The sequence below is a fragment of the Myotis brandtii genome, unplaced genomic scaffold (assembly GCF_000412655.1).
Source record: "Myotis brandtii unplaced genomic scaffold, ASM41265v1 scaffold133, whole genome shotgun sequence".
Lineage (NCBI taxonomy): Eukaryota > Metazoa > Chordata > Mammalia > Chiroptera > Vespertilionidae > Myotis > Myotis brandtii.
The window spans coordinates 2,724,895-2,744,883 of NW_005354718.1; the positions used below are offsets into that span (position 1 = coordinate 2,724,895).

Genomic DNA, 19,989 nt, shown 5'->3' on the forward strand with positions numbered 1-19,989 from the left:
GAGAGAGAGAGAGAGAGAGAGAGAGAGAGGAAAAAAAAATCAGGAAAAGTTAGGTTCATAGGTCGACACTCAAGCACTAAGCCACACCAGCCAGGCCTTTACTTCTTTTTAGTGCTTACATGAGCCACCCATCCCTTCTGGGAAGTCTCCCTTCACTGGCTTCCTGGTTTTACTCTTTCCTTTCTAACTGCCTGGCTTCATCTTCTTCATACTCTAAAAATAGATATTCCCCATAGTTCTATCCTTAGCTTCTCTCTCCCCTCCCTCCATCTTCTCCTGTCTCGTACTTTCAATGGTGGTCTTCACCTCCATGTGAATAACCCTCAGATATTTATTTCTAGTCATGACCTCTCCCAAGCATTAATTCTTATTTATGTTGCTAAGTTGAACATTCTGTGGTTTCTACTAAATATCTCTGAGGCACCTTAGATTCAACATGTCTAAAACAGACATCATTGGCTCCCATCCTTCCTTGCGTGTCCAGACCCAAGTCCTCTTTTTGATCATGGTACCACCTTATTTCCTATTTCTGAGGTTCAAGATTTGAGTCTTCTTTTTTCTTGAAAATTGTACAGAGTCCAGTCTTGCCAATTCTATTTGCTTTGTCACTTTTGAATACATAATTTCTATTCTATTCCCACTATCTTCATGCTAATCCAGCTTCTCATTACTTCTCACCTAAACTATTGCAACAGCCTCCTGATTGGGCTCCCTGCCTATGTTGTATGTTTTATTTATTTATTTATTTTTAAAAATATATTTTATTGATTTTTTTTACAGAGAGGAAGGGAGAGGGATAGAGAGTTAGAAACATCGATGAGAGAGAAACATCGATCAGCTGCCTCCCGCACACCCCCCAACGGGTGTGTGCGTGCAACCAAGGTACATGCCCTTGACTAGAATTGAACCTGGGACCTTTCAGTCCGCAGGCTGATGCTCTATCCACTGAGCCAAACCAGTCAGGGCCTATGTTGTATGTTTTATATACATCATCACTAAAATATAACTTTGTGTCCCTGGCTTGAAACCCTTCAATGGCTTCCCAGACCTACAGATGGCCCACTTAGTTTGGCATTCAAGGCCTATCTGGTCTGGTTGCAGTCTACCTCTCCTGACTTATTCTCCTACACAATCTTTGCTTTCACCATTGCTCACTAGCTCTTTTATTTCCTTCTGCCAAACTTTTGGTCATGCAGCTTCTTCTACTGAGAATTCCTTCTGTTCGTATGTCCACCTGTCAAAATCATATCCTCATTTCAAGGTCAAGGCCAAGGCCAAATACCATCTCACCTTCCAAGAAAGCTTCATTGTTTCCCATTCCTGATCCTGTTAAGAAGTCATCTCTCTTACTCTTCTTTGAGCACTCTATATCTTTCTCATGATCTTTGTCACATACTGGATTGCTTTGTAGTATATCATTCATCTTCCTTGAGGGTAGAGTACGTGTATTCTTTACCTTAGGATCCCCCGTAGCCCTCCAGTAACTTTCAAACTTTGTAGAACAACCCACATTAAGAAATACATTATAGCCTTAGCTGGTATTTCTCAGTGGTTAGAGTGTTGGCCCACGCACCAAAGGATCACAGGTTTGATTTCCAGTCAAGGGCTTGCAGGAACCTGGGTTGCAGGTTCGATCCTCAGCCCCAGTTGGGAGCGTGTATGGGAGACAACCAATCCATGTGTTGACACATCGATGTTTCTCTCTCTCTCCCCCTCTCTTTCACTCTCTCTAAAAATAAAGATCAATGGAAAAAATATCCTCGAGTGAGGATTGGCAAAAAAAAAAAAAAAAGAAAAATTTATTATACATTGTGACCCAATACACACGCAGACACAAACACACACATACATATACACATACCCCTTCTCCCCAAACCGAAAGTTTCAATACTTACCCTTACAACATGCCATGAGATTTATTTTTATTCAGTACTCACTAAATCAATTTCAAGTCCCATTAATAGGTTGTAATCTGCATGTTGGAAAATACTGTTCCCTCTAGTGTGAATGAGTAGTCCTATCTGTCTGTCGCCTCTAAGCCACCTGTTTTTTCCATCTCCTTTAATGAGAGCCAGAAGAGCATTTAAACAATTGGCTTTATTTTTTTTTTCTCTCTTGGGAATAGGCTATTATGAAGTTATCCCTTTATCTCATTATAGTGAGGAACGATTTTGTTTTCCTTTTTCCTCTCAAGAGGATAAAATACTGCCCTGCCTAGTGCATGCTGGGAGTGGTGGGTATTCAAGCCCTCCTTCACAGTACACCTGTGGTAATTCTGTACTCCTGCAGCCTTGCTTCCAGGGAAAGATGACACCTTCTTTCAGGCTGGTATAGGCTTTCCTCTATTTCAGCAGTCTCCACCTGCCAAAGCAGAGGCTGGGTCACAACTTGATTATTCTTCCTGCTTTTAGGCTGTGTTTCGGATGTGGAGGAGATCACTATAGAATACAAAGTGAATGCTCTCTTCTTAGCTCTGAGTTTTCACTTATACATGAAGCGATGTTTCTAGATCTTTAGATATATTGGAGTGCTAGCTGCCTATAGCATTTGTGTCCCAAGTCACTGGCCATAATCAGTTACCTGGGCTCTGGTATATCTTTGGGCTATGTTTCATTTGGCATGTGAGCAATGAGGGTTTGGAGCTGAAGTTTCTGTCAGAACTTGGGTCTCATCCAGATTTTTAATTCAGCTGTTTTTTTTCCCTTTTTTTTTTTTTAGTGACAATAGAATTTTATTAGATTTGTTTTTAATCATTTTTTATTTTTCAATTACAATTGATGTACAATATTATATTAGTTTCAGGTGTATACCCCAGTGATTAGACATTATATAACTTACTAAATGATCATCCCAATATATCTCATACCCATTTCACACCATATATAGTTATTACAATATTATTGACTATATTCCCTATGCTGTATTTCACATCCCCTTGACTACCAATTTCTACTTCTTAGTTCCTTTACCTTTTTCACCCATCCTTCCAATCCCCCTCCTGTTTGGTAACCATCAAAATGTTCTTTGTATCTATGAGTCTGTTTCTATTTGGCTCTTTCATTTATTTTGTTTTTTAGATTTAATTGTTGATAGATATGTATTTTATTGTTCATATATTTGCTTTTTTCTTTACTCCTCCTCCTTTTTAAAAATATATTTTTATTGATTTCAGAGAGGAAGGGAGAGGGGGAGAGAGATAGAAATATCAATGATGAGAGAGTCGTTGATTGACTGCCTCCTGCATGCCCCACACTGGGGATTTATCTTGCAACCTGGGCATGTGGCCCAACCAGGAATCGATGACCACCTGGTTCATAGATCGAAGCTCAACCACCGAGCCATGCCAACCGGGCTGCTGCTGCTCCTCCTCTTCCTTTTCCTTCTCTTCCTCCTCCTCCTCCTCCTTCTTCAAGAGTACCCTTTAACATTTCATATAATACTGGTTTGGTAGTGATGCATTCCTTTAGCTTTTTCTTATCTGGGAAGCTCTTTCTCTGTCCTTTGATTCTAAACGATAGCTTTGCTGGGTAGAGTAACCTTGTCTTTCATCACTTTGAATATTTCTTGCCAATCCCTTCTGGCCTGCAAAGTTTCTGTTGAGAAATCAGCTGACAGTCTTATGGGTAACTAACTGCTTTTCTCTTGCTGCTTTTAAGATTCTGTCTTTAACCTTTTGCATTTTAATTATGATGTCTCTTGGTGTGGGCCTCTTTGGGTTCATCTTGTTTGAGACTCTCTGCACTTCTTGGACTTGTATATCTATTTCCTTCATCAAGATAGGATAGTTTTCTGTCATTTTTTCAAATAGGTTTTCAATTTCTTGCTCTCTCTCTTCTCCTTCTGGCAACCCTATGATGTGAATGTTGGTGTGCTTGAAGTTGTCCCAGAGGTTCCTTACACTCTCCTCATTTCTTTGGATTCTTTTTTCTTTTTGCTTTCTGATTGGGTGATCTTTGCTTCCTTATATTCCAAATTGCTGTTTTGATTCTCAGCTTCATCTACTCTACTGTTGATTTCCTATTAATTATTCTTCATTTCAGTTTGTGTATTCTTCATTTCTGACTGGTTCTTTCTTATGCTGTTGAGGTTCTCACTAAATTCATTAAGCATACTTATAACAAGTGTTTTGAACTCTACATCTAGTAGATCACCTGTCTCCATTTTGTTTAGTTCTTTTTCTAGAATTTTGTTCTGTTCTTTCATTTAGGGCATGTTTCCTTATCTCTTCATTTTGGCAGCCTCCTGTGTTTGTTTCTATGTATTAGTAGAGGTGCTACATCTCCTGGGCTTGGCAGCATGGTCTTATGTAGTAGGTGCTTTGTAGGATCCAGTGGCACAGTCTCCCCGGTCACCCAAGCTGGGCATTGGAGATGTACCTCTGTATGGGCTGTGTACACCCTCCTCTTGTAGTTGAGCCTTGACTGCTTTTGGCATGCCAATGGGAGGGATTTACTCTCAGGCTGATCAGCTGCAAAGACTGGCTACAACCATTGACAACCAACAACTGTGGAGGATCAGCTGTGTAGGGTCCCATCGCACAGAGCAGGACTGACTTCAGGACAGAAAGCTGTCCCTCCAGTTCTTGACCTGAGTTTCTGGTGCCTGCTGAGTTCGCCCATTGAGTGTGTTGCTTGTGGTTGGGTGGTGCTTTGATGTGGTCTGAAGCTGTACACTGGGTGGGCTGGCTCTGGGGCCTCCTGAGAGGTGGACAAAGTCAGCTGCTGCCTGTGCTCTGCCTGGGGTCACCCAGCATGAGCTACAAAGTGATCTGCAGATGGCTGCTATTTGTGCTGGGCTTGGAGTTGCCCAGGAAAGGCCAAGCTGTGAACCAAGGCTGGCTGCTGCTAGTGCCAGGCCTGGGGCCACTTAGTGAGAGGCATGGAGCCAGCTGAGGCCAGATGCTGCTTGTTTGAGAGATTTTAGGAAAGTCTGAAGCATGATGAACCAAGACAGCCATTTGTATGGAAAAGCCACTGGAAACAGTTTGGTTAGGCCCTTAAGTTGATGGGGCCGGTTCCCAGGGAATCACCAGGGTTGGGCAAACAGTGTGAGCCAGGATGATGGAGACTCACATATGGTGCCTGTCTGCTGACTCTGTGGGGTAGGGCTCAGAAGTATAGCCTCTGCCAATACTTCTGTCTGGGAGAAAGCTGCCCCTCCAGCTCTTGCCCTGATCCCAGACACTTCAGTTCCTCCCCGTATATCTCTGGTGCCTTTCGAGCTGCTTCCCCAGTTCTGGAACTCAGAGAAAGTGAGTCTAAATCTGTTCATGGGCCTTTAAGAGGAGCCTTTAAGAGGGGCTGCCTGGAGCTGCCTCTGCCTCACTCAGTCTCAATCCCCTGCTGGATTTTAGAGCCAGAAGTTATGGGGACTTTTCTTCTCGACATCAAACCCTGGGTTGGGAGGCCTGGTGTGGGTCTAGGACTGCTGGGAGGCCTGGTGTAGGGCTAGGACCCCTCACACCTCAGAGGGGACCTCTGCAGCTGAGATATCCTTCCCAATATTTATCCACCACACGTGGGTGTGGGACCAGCCATTCTGCATCTCCACACCTTTTACCAGTCTCAATGTGACTTTTTTATATCCTTAGTTATAGGACTTCCATTCAGATAGATTTCAGGCAGTTAGTTTTAAATGATGGTTGTTCCATAGGTTAATTTCTTTTTTTGTTTGTTTTTGTTAATTCTCGCAGGAGGATGTTTTTTCATTGATTTTTAGAGAGAGTAGAAGGGAGGGAGAGAGGGGGAGAGAGAGAGAGAGAGAGAGAGAGAGAGACATCATTGTGTCAACACATGGATTGGTGGCCTCCTGCACATGCCCCAAGTAGGGCGAGGAATTGAACCTACAACCCAGGTATGTGCCCTTGACTGGTAATTGAACTCTGACCCGTCAGTGTGGGGGCCAATGCTCTAACTACTGAGAAACACAGGCCAGGGCAAGAAACAAAATCTTTCTTAAGATCCCCATGTGCTTGTCCCATCTAGACATGGTCTTTGTGTCACAACCAGTTTTAGATTCTTTTTGGAGAGCAACTTTACTGGCCTGAAATACCACAGTTTTCCTGGACTTCTCATGTCTGGTATTTCACTGTTTCTGAAGTCTCTGCTATGTTTTTATTTACTCATCAAGTATTTATCAAGTACCCATTGTGTGCCTTGCACTATATAAATTATGTGCTAGGGATATACCAGTGAGGGATAGCTCTTTGCCTTCAAGGGGCTCATATTCTGATGGAGAAGACAGACAATAAGTATGTTGACAGAGATATAATCAGTGTCAGGTCACTGCCTGACTAAGTGCTATGAAGAAAAATAAAGCAGGATAGCCCTGGCTGTTTGCTCAGTGGTTAGAGTGCTGGCCCGCAGATGCAAGATCGTGGGTTTGATGTCTGGTCGAGGCATGTACCATGGTTGCAGACATGATACCCAGCTCTGGTTGGGGCATGTGTGGGAGGCAACCAATCAATGTTTCTCTCTCTCTTCCCCACCCCCTCCCTCTCTTAACCTCTCTCTAAAAAAAAAATATCCTCAGCCCAGCTGGCGTGGCTCAGTGGTTGAGTGTCAACCTATGAAGAGGTCACAGTTCGATTCCGGGTCAGGGCATATGCCTGAGTTTCGGGCTGAATCCCTAGTGTGGGGCATGCAGGAGGCAGCCAATCAATGACTCTCTCTCATCATTGATGTTTCTATCTGTCTATACCTCTCCCTTCCTCTCTGAAATCAATGAAAATATTTATATCCTCAGATGAGTAAAATAAAATATAAAACATAATAAAATAATAAAATAAAGCAGGATAAGTTGGGCTTAGAGTGATAGCAGAAAAGCTAGTCTGGAAAGCCTTCTCTGAGGAGACCTTTGAGCAAAGTCCCGAGTGAACTAGCTCTGTGAATAGCTGAGATTAGAGCATCCAAGTAATAGCATATGCAAAGGACCTGAGGCTAGACTCCACTTGAGGTGCTTAAGGCAGCCAGGGTGATTGGGGTGGATGGAGTCAGTGAGAGGGAGAGTGTAGGAAATGAGGTCAGAGAGGTAGCCAGAGGCCAGATGATTTAGGGCCTTGTAAACTAGATCAAGTATTTGGATTTGAACTTAAAGATCGAAAGCCATTGGAAGGTTTTGAGCAGAGTAATAACATGTCCTCATGTATATTTTAAAAATATCATTGTGGCTTGCCATGTGGAAAAAGACTGTAGGGGGAAGGCATGAAGCAGAGAGAACACATAGGAATTACAACCACAGACCAAGTGAGAGATAATAGTTACTTGAACTCAGTGGTGTGTCGGTAAATGTTTACAGGCTCTCTGAGGGGGGAAAAGGACTCTGATATGTAATGTTCGCTGATTTCTATGGTGTAAGTACTCCCACCATGGTGATTTCAAGCTACCAATGTGTTGTCACTGAAAGTGGAGGTGGGAAAAGACGTGCATGATCAGCGCTCACGAGCCAGTGCAAGCCAGTCCAGCATACACTGCCAGAGCTTGTGCCTTTAGCCCAGTGGTTCTCAACCTTCCTAATGCCGCGACCCTTTAATACAGTTCCTCATGTTGTGGTGACCCCCAATTTCATTGTTACAAATTGAACATCATTAAAGCATAGTGATTAATCACAAAAACAATATGTAATTATATATGTGTTTTCCGATGGTCTTAGGCAACCCCTGTGAAAGGGTCGTTCGACCCCCAAAGGGGTCGTGACCCACAGGTTGAGAACCGCTGCTTTAGCCTGTGGTGGGTTTGCAGGGAGGGTCCAGGTTTGTCTCCATTTTCTAGGGTAGATGGAAATCGTACTATGTTTTTAGAAAGAGAGGGTATGGAGAAGGTTATGAGAGGGAGAGATTCAGTTTATAAAGTCCATCGTGCTGGAGCCTGGAGCCTTGCAAAATAAGCCTAGATGTTGGAGCTTTCAGGAGCTCTGAACTCTCAGATCCTTTGAAAGTGGAGCTCAGCCCAAAACCTCCCTGCAAACAGGAAGCTGGTTTGAGTTAGAACATAAAATAAAAAGCAGCTGATGCCCCTGAATGTTTTTCCCCTCCTCTTCCTCCTCCACTGAGCCAAAGGAAATTGTCCCCCCATCCCCCTTGGATAGCTAGTTGCTCAGAAAGCCGAAAAAGCCAAAACCAACAAATCCTTTGAAAATAGCCAAGTTTTGAGCCTAGGCAAACTCCTGCCGTGGGGTTTCCTTGCCTAGATGCTTGTACACTGCTGAGAATGCTAGGAGGAAAGTGACTGGGAAACAAAAAGGTGCCAGGGATCAGAGTCTGAAACCCAGGGCCTGCTGAAAAAGCTGGTCTGCAGGAGGGTTTCTCACACTGTAGCTTCCAGCCATTTTGTAGGTCATGAAATCAGTAAAGTGGGCCACGACTAGAATTATTACTATTTAATTTATTATTTTTTGTTGTTGTTAATTCCACCAAAGGATATTTTTTCATTGATTTTTAGGGAGAGTGCAAGAGAGAGGGAAAGACAGAGAGAAATAGTGATGTGAGAGAAACACACCGATTGGTTGCCCCTTGCACGAGCTCTGACCAGGGCCCGGGCTAGGGAGGAGCCTGCAGCCAAGGTACATGCCCTTGACTGGAATCGAAGCTGGGACCCTTTGGTCCACAGGCTGACGTTCTATCCACTGAGCCAAACTGACTAGGGCCAGAATTATTTTTTAATGAAATAGAATACATAGAAAATAGAGTGTTACATTACTTATTACATACAGTTATGCATGCAATAAGAGCAAGTATTGTTTTGTGAAACTTTTATTTCAGTTTTAGCACATGCACACACTTACATGTGTTGTATATACTGGGTCATGAGGTAAGATGTGTTTCTTATTGTGGGTCATGGTCAAAAACTTTTGATAAATACTGGTCTTTAGGCTCTGTGTAACTCACGTCTCCTTCCTGCTTTAAACTGCTAGTGAAAGATCCAAGCTAGTTTCAAAATCAATTCTCTATGGAATTGGATCATCTACCCACAAAACACCTACCTAAATTCCTTTCTGAGGGAAGGGAAGCTGCGAATCAACAGACTCCTGTGGTTCTTTGGGACCAAGCTGAAGCAAAGGGAGGGATTGATGCAAATTTGAATCCAAAAGATTTGCCTGAAATCAGATTAGCTTGAAGAAATTAAGATTGAGCAGCCTTTTAGCTCAACTGCACTTGATTTTATGACCATTCCCATCTATGTGGGTAATGTGGCCTCAGGCTTCTGTCTCTCTTTTCTGCAGTAGGCAGTTGGTGCAGCAGGAATGTTCCTGAGCACGCCTCCCTCTAGGATAGCCAGAGGCACAGTGTCAGGATAGTGGGTGGTGCCCTGAACTGAGTGTCCCCCCCATTTCCCTGGGTTATTTTGTACTTTCCTGCCAGTGCCCTGTGCTCAGCCCTTTCAGAAAGGTGGCTGGGTAAGTATGGAAGAAGGCATACATTAAGGTACACTATCAAGAATGTGTTGGCCGAAACCGGTTTGGCTCAATCGGTTTGGCTCAGTGGATGGAGCGTCGGCCTGCGGACTGAAGGGTCCCAGGTTTGATTCCGGTCAAGGGCATGTACCTGGGTTGCGGGCACATCCCAGTGGGGAGTGTGCAAGAGGCAGCTGATCGATGTTTCTCTCTCATCGATGTTTCTAGCTCTCTATCTCTCTCCCTTCCTCTCTGTAAAAAATCAATAAAACATATTTAAAAAAAAAAAGAATGTGTTGCCCTTAAAAAAAAAAAGACTGTATTGAAGGTCCATTTCTACATCAGGAAGGACCTTGGTATTAAGGAGAATATAACTACCATGCCTTCCAGTGCTTTGACAAAACCTCAGATATGTGGCCTTCTGGCCAAGTGTCAGTGATTTCATATTGTTGTCAGAGTGATCAATGTATATGTTTGCTGTGGCTGAACCAAGAAAGAAGACATTTGTAGATTTCTACAGAAATTATGATTCTATGAAAGATTTTGAGGAGATGAACAAAGCTAGTATCTTGCAGAGTGCAAAGTGATTTTTAAATGTAAAGAATTTCTTTGGGTTGAATTCCATGGAAGTTTGTCACTGAACTGTGTTCTGAACTATGAAACATGAATATTGGGCATGGAATAGTTTTTCATATATAATTATACCTGATATAATTATATATATATATATGTATTTTTTTTTTATTGATTTCAGAGAGGAAGGTAGAGGGAGATAGAAAGATCAATGGCAAGAGAAAAATTATCAATTGGCTGCATCCTGCATGCTCCTTACTGGGGATTGAGCCTGCAATCTGGACATGTGCCCTGACCAGGAATCGAACCATGACCTCCTGGTTCATAGGTTGATGCTTGACCACTGAGCTATACCAGCCAGGCAGGAATAGTTTTTCTTGATAAACAAACAATTAACAAAATTTTTTAAATGTGTTGAGTAGGCTAAAGTTAGTATACTAGGTTTGGTGCCTCCGACTGGCCCAAGGACAATTGGCAAGTGTGGTGCTGGTGCCCTAGAGCTAGACTGCCTCTCTGTGAGGAGACTGAGAATCCATCCACATCTCCAAAAAGCACAGAAGACTCTTGGGGACCCTTCTGGGAAATAAGTTTTAACTATTATGTCCCAAGATGTGGTTTTTGGCAGTCATTTCTTTCCAACCTAATTTAAACTAAAATGGTCTTTCGAGATAAGAGTTTAAACAGGCCCTCTAGGAGTAGTTTGATTTCTCCAGTTGAGACAGTAAGAGAGGAGTGACCCTAAAACTACCCTAATTGGTTCTGGGCTTCCCCTCTCTAGAAACTGGCCTGGACTAGGAGTAGATCACTCTGCCACAGATATGAACACCCATCAAGTGGTTCTGGTTCAGATTGCCCTCCGAGGGCCTCGGAGACTCTCTTAGCAGAGTTCAGTCTAGCTTGTTTACTTGACCATTCAAATCAGAGACCCATTCCTCTGAGCCAACGCCAGTGCAGGGAGTCCAGACAACACTAGAGGAGACTGGACTGGAGTGACAAGCAAGATATTCTGTAGCAAGGGGTAAGGTTCAGTGACAAGCAAGAGGCTTACAGGGCGATCTGAATTTCACATGGCATCATCTGGCAGAAAGATCAGTAAACTGTTTGAGGTTAGTTCAGTGTGCGCTCTGGGGGCTGCAGACATGTGGGGTGACAATAGTAGTGATGAGAGTGATGGTGCATATCTTGTGTGAGCACTTGACACATGTTTCCCTTTCATCTCCGTGGGAGTTGTGGCTTAATGATAATAATTAGAGTACTCCCAGCATCTGTGCTTTGCAAACACAGCATTAAGCCATGTTTCTGCCTCCTGGGCTCATAGTCTGTATGAACTGGCAGACATTTGGGTGGGGGTGGAGTCCTCTGATGAAAGGGAGAACGTGATGGAATGCAAAGATCAGGGATATTATTAGTCCCCTAATTGATACCTAACATTTTTCTGGCCCTTGGTAGATCAGAGTGGCCTTTCTTTCATGCCTGCCAAGTCATGAAGATCAGTGACCTCTCCTGAGTATCATCCACCCAAGAGCCAGTCTGGGGACCTAAGGCTTTATCTTGTAAACGGAGCCTTTATGGATTGGGGGAGTGCTTTTTCCACTGTGGTGTGAGCAGAGCTTTAACCCCTTCATTTTCATTCCCGTGGTATCAGCAGATTGAGCCCTGTTAAAAGGCAGTGGTGCACACTGGCTTTTCCCCATGTGATCAGGCGGCCTGGGAACCTGGAAGAGTCAGTAGCCCATTCTCCTGAAGACAGGGGCATTAGGAAAGTAGTACTACAGGATGGTCCCGAGTACCTTTAATACTTCCTTTCCAACCCCACTCTGTCCATAACACATCACTTCTCTGTCTTGCTCTAACAGGTGACCTTGGAGAAGGTGCTTGGAATAACAGTGTCCGGAGGCAGAGGACTTGCCTGTGACCCCCGGTCTGGTTTAGTTGCCTATCCAGCTGGGTAAGTACCTTGGAAGAGGGCTTACTGCATGGGGAGTTCATAGCCATGCTAAACTAGTTGGGATGGACAGGGGTTTTCTGGTGTCTTCTGGGAGATACATCCAGGTGAATGTTCTGGTGCCATTTTTGTAAAGGAGTTACAGCGCCAGGTAAAGGCTCTAGCTTTTTGGCTATCCATTCCCACCCACACATATAGATTGAAATTTTATATTATACACAGCTCCAAATACCATCTTTAATATCTACCTTGTAGTAATTTTTAAAAACAGCTTTATGGAGATATAATATATATACCACACAATTCACCTATTTAAAATGCACAACTCAGCCTGGCTGGTGTGGCTCAAATGGTTAAGCATCGTCCCATTCACCAAGAGGTCGCTGATTCTATTCCTGGTTGCAGACTCAATCTCCAGTAGGAGGCGTACAGGAAGCAGCCAATCGATGTTTCTATCTCTTTCTCTCTCATTCTCTAAACAAAAATCAATAAAAGCAATTTTTAAAAATTAAAATACACAATTCATTGGCTTTTAGTATAACCTCAGAGTTATGCAGCCATCATCACAATCAATTCTAGAACACAGTCATCACCCTAAAAAGAAACCCCATACTCTTTAGCAGTCACTCTCCATTTCCCCCTAAGATCTCCAGCCTTCAGCAACAACTAATCTATGTTCTATCTATATAGATTTGCCTATTCTGGATATTTCATATAAATGGAATCATACCATACTTGGCCTTATGTGATTTTTTCATGGTTCATACATGTTGTAACAGGCATCAGAACTTCATTCCTTTCTATGGCCAAATAACCTTCCATTAAAGATAAAGTACCACATTTTATCTCTTCATCAGTTGATGAGCATTTAACCATTGTTTCCACTTTTTGGCTATTATGAAAAATGCTGCTCTGAACATTTGTCTACTCTAGTCACTTTGAGAGATGTCAGTGCTGTTAAAGTAAGAAACATTCAAGCCTGTAAAGAATTTTTGTGAGTTTATTTGAGCCAAACTGTTGACAATTGCCAGGAAGCAGAATCTCAACGTATTGAGATAATGCTCCAGAGAATGGTAGTTTTTCACCTATTTTTAGACATTATAATCAAAGGAGGAGATGTAAGTGGGTTACATGAAATCCGTTGGTGATAGATTAGGAGGCAGAGAAAGCAAAGCTGGGAAACATCTGGGATTGGATAAAAAGAAAAATGATAGACACATGCTTCTTTTACATAGGTGGGTACAGGATAGTTAACATTCAACAATTAACATGAAAACAATAACACTGAGGGAATCTGTGGTCTGGGCCCTGGTACCATTTGTTGTGTCCTGAGGGGTCTGGAAAAAGGGAAGTTACAAGTTACCCTGACATTCCATAGGTATGTTATCTTAGATGCAAAAAGACAGTAGTCTCAGTAAAGATCAAAAATTGATCTTTATCAGGGAAGATACTGGCCTAGGACATGACTACCCACTATAACTTGCTTTCTAATAAAAGGTTTTAATTTCAAATAATCCTTTGTGGTTACTTTAGGTCTATGAGTTTGCAAGGCTGCCACGCAAGCCTCCTCTGAGTTAGTCATGTGAGCCTGTGGCCCCTTTTTTGTCTACAGTGCCATGGAAGAAAAGTAGGGTTCTGGGCTGTTCTTTCCCTTGCTGCCTTTTCACTCCTCTGCTGCCACAGGCGAGAAGCCCTCAACCATCATTTCTTTAGGCTTTTGCAAAAGTGTTTCTTTTGGAGGCTTGGGGCCCCTCCTGCTTCTGGTTCTGTCAGCCTCTTTTCTTTGCTCCTGGGCACAGGAACAGAAAATGGGAAGTCCACTGCTCTCGAGACCTCTCTTGCCCCACCCTCAGATTGGGAATGCCAAGTTCTCTAGTGTGAGTTACATAGTGTGAGTTGCACAGTGTAGGTTTTGTACCAGATATGATTTTTATGTACCAGATATGATTTTCATAGTTTTATTATTCCGTCAAAAAAGCTACCTTATCAAGAACTTATCCTGTGCCAGGCACTTTGTTAAGCGTTCTACAGGAGTTATTTTATTTATTGCTCAGAGCAGCCCTGTGAGGTTGGTACTATTATCGTCCTATATTTTAGAAACTAAGCTTCAAAGAGCTTAAGCAGTTCGCCAAGGCCACACAGCTAGTGTCTGTATTGGGATTCCAACTCAAGTAGTCTTGACTGCAGAGCTCTTACTTTTTTTAAATCCTCACTCGAGGACATGCTTATTAATGAGAGAGAGAGAGAGAGAGAGACAGAGAGACAGAGACATCAATGTATCAATGTGAGAGAGAAACATCAATTGGTTGCCTCCCATATGTGCCCTGACTGGGGATGGAGCCTGCAACCTTTTGGTATATGGGACTACGCTCCAAACAGCTGAGTGACACTGGCGGGTGCAGCTCTTTTAAAATGGGGGAAGACCACATTTTCTGCTCATTTTTTAAAGCTGCCTACTTACCATTTGAATGAGAAATGCCCATTTTATGGTCATCTCAGTCTATGCCAGGGAGACTTCTGCCCCTGGGTTCTGGGTCAGTGTCTCTCCTGAGTGACCCTCTGACATTTGCTATCTGGTGGGGATGCTGTGGGAGCTGCACTGGCTTTATACCCTGCAGAGGCTGAACTGGCTTCCTTCTCGCCCTCTAGAAGCAAGTTGATAAATGACTTCTGTTGCTGGATACCCTGTGCAGCCTGCCTCAGGGGAATTCCGCTCGTGCCTGCCTCTGCCTGGGAAAGCTAGGTTCCTTCTTGTTGGAGGTGGGGCGGGCTGGCTAGGAAAGGCCTGGGCTTCTGCTCAGTGCATGCTGAGCCCTGTGCTCTGCCCTTGGAATTGTGGAGCCCTGCTCCCCCTCTCATCCCCATACACCCCAGGCCTGGTGCCTTTAAGGGTGTGTGCTTCTGTTTAAGGGCAGGCCCCAGCCTGGCTCCTGTGCCTGCCCGTCATTATCCTTCCAGGTGCTGCAGGGAAGATCCCTGCTGTGACCCTGGTAGATTTCCTCAGTGTGCTTGTCTTGGGCCAGCCTTGAGCAGTGCCCCAATCTACTCCCTGACTTTTTGATTTCCTAGAACTTTAAGTACTCTCTTTGCAAGTGGCCCCTTTCTGGTTGTTTAGTGTCGCTCTATGCTGGAGCTCCCTGATGGGCCTCTGGAGCATCTGGGGGCCACCAAGCAGCTTCTTTTCCTCCCTCCCTCCTCTCTTCTCTTCCTATCTGGTGATCCTAACACCCCCACCCCACCCCCACTCTCTTCTTCTGACTGAGCTTGTTCTAGGAACAGCTCAGGTATCCTAGAAACAAGAAGAGAAACATACACACACACACACACACACAGATCACACACACGAAAAGAAGAGAAACCAAGCTCAGAAATTTCTCCCAGAGGCTTAGAGGCAATTATCAAACCAAAACAAAGTTTTCTGGAAGGAAATGAAACAGCTCAGGGAGGGTGGAGTAGAGGAGGATGTGTGTCAGGCAGAGGTGGGCTGAAGTCTCTGGGCGGAGACCCGTCAGTTTTAGCGGCTCCAGCATCTCTTCTCCAGAGTTCTCCTTTTCCTGTTGTCTTCCCCACAGGAAGGCTACCCCTCATCTGTCACACTTTAAGCCCCCTGCCCTAGGAAACCACGCTGGTCCCCAGATAGCCCCTTTGAATACTAGTTTAGTTGAACACCCGTAATTGACTTGGGCCCCTTCCTTAGGTGGCTTGGTAGAAGGTTCAGGGCCTTTAGAGCCTAGTATAGCCCCTATTGCTACTGTGAAGCCAGGCAGTTTGAAACCGGACACAAACGGGTCCAGGCCGCCTGTCACTACTTGAGCCAAATTAAACTAAGACAAGATTGAACCATATATGAGCCTTTATTCCAATAATGCCGGCAGTATGGAGAGAGCAGCAGGTCATCCTGTAAATTCTGCTGTAACCTCCCCTACTAGCTGACTGATTAGATATGGATAAGGAAGAAAGGCTACATGCAAGGGAGGCAGGATAAGGGCTGCAAGATCTGTGGTCCCTGTGTCTCCTTCCAGGATTTTGAAGTCAGATAACAGGGTAGTTAATTCTCTTAATTCTCTAAAAAACAGCTCCTCCCCTTCCTGAAACTGGAGAATGGTCAGCATTCCTGGGGCAAACACCCTGAGGGGGTCAGGGTCGAGGCACAGCAGCCAAATCAAAAACTATCCCATCCTTGGTTTGTTCTCAAAATATATTTTCTCTTTTGAGTAATAGATCTATCTGGGCTTCGAGGCATCTCTTATTTTTTCACAGCCCTGTTTTCCCCCTTGCAATACATCCTTCAGTTTCCCAGGGTCTGTAAGAAAACCTCTTACCTATAGTTTGTAAGTTTGTAAATAATCATTAAACAACTGTGGTCCTATGCTTGTGGAGTGCCCTTCCCCCTATCAAGTTCTGAGAAAGGGTTTCTCTTGTCCCCCAGTGCCAGGGCCTGGCCTGGGTGAATGCTATGAGCCGGGGAGCTACTGGAGTGCGAAGTGTCCTGGAAAGGTGACTGGCCCTATCCTAGCTAGGAGGAGAGGAAACTCAGCTCTCCTGAGAAGGCCCTTCAGTTACTTAGTCCGTGTTGGAATTTATGCTGAGATCCCCAGCTTCAAAGCACTGGACCAGGTGTGAAGCCACAGAATTTCCTTCTGAACTGTGTTCTAGTGACATCTGAACTGAAGGAGCATAGAACTACCTTCTTATTCTCTGTGTCAAGCCCTATGTAGGGGCCACGGAGAGACTGGGTAAACCTGAGAGAAAAGGATGCCTCACTTGGTGCCCTGAGGGATGGGAATCATGTGAATAAGGTATATAGGGTCTTTGTGGGGTTTAGGTTCAAGAAGGGCAAGCAAACAATAAGCATATCTATATATATAAAAACCTAAGTGACCATTATGACCAAACAACCAGTCACTATGATGTGCACTGACCACGAGGGGGCAGACGCTCAACGCAGGAGCTACACCCTGGTGATCAGTGCGCTCCCACAGCCAACCTCTCGCAGCCGGCCAACCTCCCGCTGTCCCTCCCCCTGGCCAGCTGGCCCCGATCGACCCTGATTGGGACTAGGCGAGACAGCCCCCATCAGACTGATTGCCGGCCAGACCAAGGGACCCCACCCGTGCACGAATTCGTGCACCCGGCCTCTAGTAGACAAATAAATGAGCAAGATAATATCAGAGAGTGACGAGTGTTCCAAGAAAATAAAATTGGGTGATGGAAGAATCAACATGTGAGGATCGACACCAAAGTGTTCCCAGTGGAGGAAACCTCAAGTGCAAAGGTCCCAAGGAAAGGAGGAATACATTGACTTGTTTGAGGAGCTAAGTAGCATGGTGGCTAGACCATAATGACTGAGAGGAGGAGGCTCAGTCACTGCCACTTTGACTTGGCTTGTAAGTCTTGCAGCTCACAGATTCACCTCTTGTTCTGGAAGAAAATATGTTTAGAGTCCACAGAAAGAAGCATAATGGTAGCTCTGTACTGGTGGCCATGTTATTTACTGGGTTATTACTGTGGATGAAAGGGGCCACATGCTAAGTTATGATGGGTAATCATGGCCTAGCCCTAGGCTGGTATCTTCTCTGACAAGGTCAATCTTACCTTAACTGAGCCTATTGTCTTTTTGCATCTAAGATAGCATACCTGTGAAATGTCAAAGTAACTTGTAACTTCCCTTTTTCCGGACCCTGGACCCCTCGGGGCACAACCAAATATGCCTGGGTGCCAGGATGGAGACCACAAATTCCTTCATTGTTATTGTTATCATGTTAATTGTTGACTGTTAACTATCCTGTTCCCACCTAAGTAAAAGAAGTATGTGTCTATCATTTTACTTTTTATCCAATCCCAGAGGTTCCCCCTCCCCCACGCTTTGCTTTCTCCTGCCTCCCTAATCTATCACCAGTGGATTTCATGTAACCCATTTACGTCTCCTCCTTTGAATGTAATGTATAAAACAAGAGAAAAACCACCGTTCTCCGGAGCATTATCCCAATCTGTTGAGATTTTGCTTCCTGGCAATTGTCGACAGTTTGACTCAAATAAACTCACCAAAATTTTTTACAGGCTTGAATGTTGTTGTTTTTTAAATATATTTTATTGATTTTTTACAGAGAGGAAAGGAGAGGGATAGAGAGTTAGAAACATCGATGAGAGAGAAACATCGATCAGCTGCCTCCTGCACACTCCCTACTGGGGATGTGTCCGCAACCCAGGTACATGCCCTTGACCGGAATCGAACCTGGGACCCTTCAGTCCGCAGGCCGACGCTCTATCCGCTGAGCCAAATCGGCTAGGGCGGCTTGAATGTTTTTTACGTTAGAATTACTAAGCCTTTTCTCATGCCTTGGTGGCGGTGGGGTGGGGGTGGGGTTCATAAAGTGTCCCAGAAACAGATGCCTTGGGTCTCATGGCCTGGCCTAAGAGGGTTACTTATTTGGAAAGCTTTGGAGTCCAGGTATCTAAAAAGGACCACAGCCAAGGATGCACTAGGAAACATCCTAGACCAGGGGTGGGCAACCTTTTTGTGAATGCGTGCCAAAACCAGCAAAATCTCTGACTCAAAATTCTTCTGCGTGCCAACCCTAATTTTTTGAGAACATGTTATGCCTACTTGATATCTCTTAAGGTGTACATATGTGAAGAACCTTGAAGAAATAATAAAATTCATTCAAGCGACAAAAACACAGTATATGATGATGAAAAATACATTTATTTTTTAATGTATACATGTTATGTAAAATTATTTATTTATCTAAGATGCACCTACACTGAATTTATCTGAAAAATAAAAAAGTCGATATTAAGAAAAAAATTGTAAATGGAAGATTATAAGAGAGGGTTTCGCGTGCTAGCAAAAGTTACTGGCGTGCCATGTTTGGCACTCGTGCCAGGGGTTACCCACCCCTGTCCTAGACTCATTATCTATTAGAATAATTAAAGCTATAAGATTTCCCCTTTGGGGGTGAATCTGGAGGGACAGTTTGTAATTGCACACCTTGATGAGGACCCTAATGAGTCACCGGTATCCAGCAAGTCCTATATGGGATGCTGTAAGGGTGCCTGCTGACTCCCTGATAGCCCTGTCCTTGTGACCTTCTTCAGTCTCACAACAATTCTTTGAGGTAGATATTATTTCTGTTTACAGATGAGGAAATTGAGGTTCAGAGAAGTTAAGGAATATGCCCAAGATCACACAGTCTGCTAGCAGACAGGTCTTTCTGACCACAGTTTTCTTGTTTCCATCATCACATTGCCCTCAAACATCAGTGTGTCTTAAAAGCCTGAGATGGGGAGAATCCTGGTCCCTAGTTCACAGGCCTGCTACTTAAGAGGTTCCTTGGCAGTCAGGGTTTTGAGAGTTGGTAGCTAGCAGCATAAATATTTATTCACTCATTCAGAAATATTTATTGGGTGCCTATCTTCTAGGCCCTGTGGGTGTAACAGTAAATAAAACATAAAAATCACCTTCACAGAGTTGGCAATCTACTGATGAAGTTAACTGTGTAGAGTATTGATGTGTGTTATGGAAAAAGTATAAGCAATGCGCATTGAAAAGGAATAGGGAATACGGGGCTGTGAAGCTGTAATGTTAAATAGGGCTAGAGAGTGACATTTGAGCAAGGCTTGAGGGACCTTTGGTGTGTGAGAGTCACCTGATTGTACTTGGTCTGAAAGAAGAAATTGTGAAGCACAGGGTCTCTGCTCGAACCTTCTGTGTCTTGCTCCGTGTGTGTGCTGCTGCATTCATTGCTCGTCCCAGGGTTTGTTTGTTTCTGCCTCTGGAGGATGGAGAGTGGTAGGAGGCAGATCGTGTGGGAATGCTGGGCTCTTTGTGATGGCAGCAGGCCTGGACCTGTCCAGGGGAGGGGGTTGTTGAGGGTTGGCTTTTTCTGATTCAGAGAAGTTCCTGGGCAGAGAGCCCAGCACCTGGTACTGGTGCTCCATGTGACTCCCCGGCTGAGGCCCGAGGGACTGAGGCCTTACTGTCTTTCTGTGGGAGTGAGCAGTCTCCCCACACCTGCACCCTGGGGTTCTGAATTACGGGACTCAGCTGGTTGGGCCAGCTCAGCCCTTGTCATGTTGAG

The 19,989-nt window shown here is 44.3% G+C and overlaps 1 protein-coding gene across 4 annotated transcripts in view; it reads left to right on the forward strand.

The window, feature by feature from the left end:
- Positions 1-19,989, forward strand: part of MAPKBP1 (mitogen-activated protein kinase binding protein 1) — a 57,227-nt gene that overhangs the window by 18,320 nt on the left and 18,918 nt on the right. For all 4 annotated transcript variants that reach the window (XM_014534823.1, XM_005860277.2, XM_014534822.1 and 1 more), the window contains exon 2: positions 11,820-11,911. In XM_014534823.1, coding sequence (XP_014390309.1) covers positions 11,820-11,911 — 92 coding nt within the window. The remainder of the gene's footprint in view (positions 1-11,819; positions 11,912-19,989) is intronic.